The sequence below is a fragment of the Musca vetustissima genome, unplaced genomic scaffold (assembly GCF_032173495.1).
Source record: "Musca vetustissima isolate MV318-11 ecotype Yass unplaced genomic scaffold, APGP_CSIRO_Mvet_v1 utg52601, whole genome shotgun sequence".
Lineage (NCBI taxonomy): Eukaryota > Metazoa > Arthropoda > Insecta > Diptera > Muscidae > Musca > Musca vetustissima.
This window is the reverse complement of record NW_026884221.1, coordinates 107,613-113,043: the sequence shown is the minus strand read 5'-3', so window position 1 is coordinate 113,043 and position 5,431 is coordinate 107,613. Positions and strand designations below refer to the sequence as shown.

Genomic DNA, 5,431 nt, shown 5'->3' with positions numbered 1-5,431 from the left:
AATGTACAGGCAAGTCTTGATCAGCACAGAAGACCGTAAGTTTCAATATATTTTTTGGCGATATTCGGACGAAGAAGAAATTAAAACATATCGGTTAAATACCGTAACATACGGCACTTCAGCAGCACCATTTCTTGCAGTTCGTGCTCTACATTATCTTGCCGATGAATACTCTGAACGATTTGAGATTGGTGCAAATGCTTTAAAAAATTCATTTTATGTTGATGATTTCCTAGGAGGTGCTGAAACTATTGCAGAGTTAACCGAGCTTAAACACCAAGTAACAGAACTGCTTAAAATTGGGTGTTTCGAGCTAGACAAATGGCATTCGAATCACGAAAATTTTCGTCACGATAATTCGGTAAAAGATTTAAACATATATGACTCAATAGTCACGAATGCTTTAGGAATCTCTTGGGATCAACAGAAGGATCAGTTTTTGTTTTCCTTCTCCCCAAAGCAGAAAACGGATATAGTTTCCAAACGCTCCATTCTATCGTTGTCATCCACACTCTTTGATCCACTTGGACTTGTGTCACCTTTGATTATAAAGGCGAAAATCATCTGCTTGGCTAGGTTTCCTCGATGATCTGCAAAACTTACATTTACTTAACATTCCTCGTTATTGTTTGTCACCAAATCCAGCATCAATACAATTACATGGCTTCTGCGATTCATCTATTCGAGCTTATGGTTGTTGCATTTACATCCGAGTTCTATCACGATCTGGTACGGTTTCCACACAACTATTTACAGCGAAGTCGAAGGTCGCTCCAACAAAGCGAAAATCATTACCATGTTTAGAACTATGTGGGGCTCACTTACTATCCAGACTATACAACAAAATACAACATATTCAAAGCATACCAAGGACTTCAGTGTATCTGTGGACTGACTCCCAAATAGTTTTGCACTGGCTGAAACAACACTCTTCCACCCTTTCAGTTTTTGTTGGAAACAGAATTTCGGAAATACAAGAATCTACGAACGGCTGCGTATGGAGGCATGTGCCTTCTCATTTAAATCCCGCAGATATTGTATCTAGAGGATCAACTGTATTGGATTTGACGTCGTCGATTTGGTTTGGTGGTCCAAACTTTCTCAAACAAAATGAAGATAAGTGGCCAATGAACAAATGTAATGAAATAAATCCCGAAGAAGTTAATAAAGAAAAACGGAAAACTACACTTCTTTTGGAGATACAACCTAATAGTATAAGCAAATTTATCGAGGGCTGCAGTTCGTACATAAGGATAATTAGAGTTGTTGCATGGATATTTCGTTTTTGGCATTCCTTATCTTCTCCAAAATCAATGTTTTTAAATTCTGATTGCTTACAACCCCAAGAACTAGAATACGCTCTGTTAGCTGTAGTTTGGAACGTACAACAACAATATTTCAAAGATGACATAAAACGCGCAGTCAAGAAAAGGGATCCACAGGGCCCACTTAAGGGCCTTAATCCATTTATAGACGATTCGAGTGGAATTGCAATTTTGAAAGTTGGTGGTCGTCTCGAACTTGCCCATGTTCCTGAAACTCAAAAACACCCCATGATTATGCCGAAGGAAAACAACTTTGTTAAATGTTACATTCAATATCTTCACATTAAAAATTACCATGCCGGTCCGAAGGCATTAGTCTCTCTTGTCAGAATGCGTTTTTGGGTAATAAATTTACGAAATCTTTGTCGTACTATTGTGAATCGCTGTCCACACTGCATACGTTATCGTCCAAAACTATTACAACAAATGATGTCAAATTTACCAGCTGATCGTCTCAATCCCTCTCGAGTTTTCGCCAGATGTGCTGTAGATTTCTGTGGTCCCATAAACACGTATTTAAGAATCAGAGGAAAGGTGCCATACAAAACGTATGTAGCGGTGTTTGTCTGCCTAGCAACAAAGGCTGTTCATATCGAAGCTGTGTCGGATTTATCCACCGATTCCTTTATTGGCGCTCTAAAAAGGATGATAGGTAGAAGAGGTTTGCCAACAGATATTTTCTGCGACAATGGCACAAACTTTGTGGGTGCGAACACAAAACTCAAAGATTTGAAAAGGTTTTTGTTTGATGAAGATAACAAAAACCACATAACTAATTTCTGCGCCAATGAGTTCATAAATTTCAATTTTATTCCACCCAGAGCACCCCACTTTGGTGGTCTTTGGGAGGCAGCTGTTAAATCTGCTAAGGGTCATCTAACTCGTACATTCACAAATACTCGCTTGACCTACGAAGAACTCGCCACTGCCTTAACTGAGATAGAAGCTATTTTAAATTCGAGACCTATATCGCCAATGTCGTCGGATCCGAGCGATTTAGAGGCCCTCACACCAGGCCATTTTATTATAGGTTGTTCGATGCGATCTCTTCCAGAGCTTGACCTCTCGTCCAAAAACGTAAATAATCTTGATCACTGGGCCCAAATTACTAAGATAAAACAGCACTTTTGGAAGAAATGGTCTCATGAATATATCAATGAGCTTCAAGTGAGAAACAAGTGGACGTCTTCCAACCCAAATGTTGCTGTGAATACCTTAGTGCTGGTACACGAAGACAATGTTCCTCCTCAGAAGTGGCTAATGGGTAGAATTATTGAAACTATAAGTGGAGGAGATGGACGAATACGAGTTGCCGAAGTAAAAACCAAGAAAGGAATTATTCGTCGACCTATTCACAAATTAGCCATGCTCTTAAATTGAAAGTGTCCTTTCAATGGGGCCGGTATGTTAGGTCAACGCATATTTATTGTCATCAATTCATGTAATTTATACTTAATTTATCAATTGTAATTATTAAAATCGTCAAAATTATTACTATTTACATTGTTGCATGTTGATCGGTGTCCACTGTATCTTTTTTCGCGTTTGTTAATATTTCTTTCTCTGCTTTCGTTGGCCGTAAGCATAGCTAAGTAAATAATCGAAAACGAATATTTGCAATGAGTTGTTTGCTGTTCTTTCTAATGATAGTTAGAAATACAAACAGCATATATATTTCACTCAATTATACATTATTGCAGAATGCACTCAAGTAGAGGTACCGATCTGCATGTGTGTCTGTCGATGCATTTTTTGTATTCTTCTTCTCACTTTTGTTATTTGTTAAATTTGTCCAGTTTTTAGAAATAATAAAGAACACATTCGAAAAAGAGTTGGAGCTGTGCGCATTTTTTGATTTTGCCGGTCTTGATATTTGGTGGTTTTTTACATTTACACTGGGAAGAACCCTCAGCATAAAAGTTGATTTTTTAAGTTTAAAATTAAGTTTATGCTACTCCAGAAAAACGCTTCTGGATTTTGACAATCTTGTTTATCAAATTATTATTATTATTTCAAATTAAATTTCTTGTAGTACGATACAAAACCTTTTAAACAGCAATTGCCGATTTTTACCCTTATTATTACAGCTCTCCCACAAAAATACCTCCAAATTTTCAGTATTTTAACGGCTTTAAACTAAATGTTTATCTCTATACCGAATAAAAACTTATATTTGTTATCCATCTTTTACAATCTATTCAACAAAGTACTTTGTAATAACGTAATAACAAATAATATGGCATATTACAAAAAAAAAAAAAATATTAAAAATTGTCCAACAAATTTAATATTTTTTTTGGTCAAACTCGTTTGTTGATGGGTTTTTTGTGAATTGTTGGTGTTTGATAAACATTTCCGACTACGTTTGAAATATGTTATCGACATCTTTTTGTCGAACGCTGATGAAGCTTTTAATCAAAAATTTCGGGGTGGCTTTTTTTTCTGTGAAGGACACCTTTGATTTCCAGGAAGAAACCCAGAATATTTCTGCAGTATGTGAGGAAATAACAATTTTGTAATGACATTTGATATATCAAATCTGTTGTTGGAGTAGAACAAAAAAGAATTTTATCGAAAAAAAGTATCAGTATAGCGGTATGTGGACCAGTATAAGTCCATATCACACAACTAAGATTTTTTTGATCTACTCAGGTTGATAAAAATATGTGGAAATATAACAATATAATCCCAAAATTATGTTTATACCCCTCACCACACTGTGGTACAGGGTATAATGTCTTTGTGCATATGTTTGTAACAGGCGAAAGGAATCGAGATAGGCCCATGGTCCCTTTTGTGAATATGCATAGAATCACATTCTGAGTCGATTTATGCATGTCCGTCCGTCCGTCCGTCCATGTATTTTTGTTAACAATGTGTAGGTCGCATTTATGATCCGATTTGGATGAAGTTTGGTACAGGTCACTTGATAGGTCCAAGGACGAACCCTATTGAAATTAGAGAAAATCGGTTATATATATAGTTTTGACCGATTTTAGGTAAATGGTGCACCAAACTTCCAATATATTTCCGATTAAAAAAAGAAATCTTGCACAGCCTACTATATTAAGTCCAGATTGTGAGAAGTTTTGTGGAAATCGGTACAGATTTAGATATAGCTCTCATATATATTTTCGTAAGATTTAAGGAAAATGGTGTACCAAAGTGCCTAAATATCTTTCGTTTTGCACGAAATTTGGCACAGCGTACTAAATTAAGCCTAGAATAATGTGTGCTAAGTTTCGTGAAAATCGGTGCTGATTTAGATATAGCTCCCAATTGGCATATTATACTGAATTGAGTCTAGAATGATGTGCGGTAAGTTTCGAGAAAATCGGTTCAGATTTATATTTATATTTTCGTTCGATTATATTTAAATGGTGCACAAAAGTCCCTATATATCCTTCGATTTGAGCGAAATTTTGCATAGTGTATTGTACAGAGTCGAGAATGTGTGCGATGTTTCATGAAAATCTGTGCAGATTTAGATATTGCTCCCATATATATTTTCGTCCGATTTAATGTAAATGGTGAACCAAAGTCCCTATATATCATTCGATTTGCAAGAAATTTGGCCTAACGTAATGAATTAAGACTAGAATGATGTATGTTAAGTTTCCTGAAAATCGGTACAGCTATATCTAGCTCCCAAATATATATGTTCGTCCGATTTTATGTAAATGGTGCACCAAAGACCCTATATATTCTTCGATTTGCACGAAATTTGGCACAGCGTACTAAACTAAGCCGAGAATGATGTGTGCTAAGTTTGGTGAAAATGGGTTCAGATTTAGATATATATATATAGATATAGTCATTGTATATCTTTCGAAATTTGGCAAAGCGTACTGAATAGCTCCCATATATATTTTCGTCCGATTCAATGCAAAAGGTGCACCAAAGTTCACGGTTCACAAAATTGTGGACAACGTAGTGAAGTTAGTATAGCCTAACGTGTGCCAAGTTTCGTTCAAATCAGTTTAGATTTAGATATAGCTCTTATTTTATTTTTCTCCGAGTGTAATTAAATGATGCACCAATGACCCAAAATATTGACGAAATTCACAAAATGTGCTAAAAGTTGTATAAACTAACTGTGACAAGTT

General features: G+C 35.9%; 1 protein-coding gene across 1 annotated transcript; it reads left to right on the top strand.

The window, feature by feature from the left end:
- Positions 1-1,655: 1,655 nt before the first annotated feature.
- Positions 1,656-2,705, top strand: LOC133331231 (uncharacterized). Its single transcript, XM_061539632.1, has one exon. It carries the CDS (start codon positions 1,656-1,658, stop codon positions 2,703-2,705), a length of 1,050 nt encoding a protein of 349 aa, XP_061395616.1.
- The last annotated feature ends 2,726 nt before the right edge of the window (positions 2,706-5,431 follow it).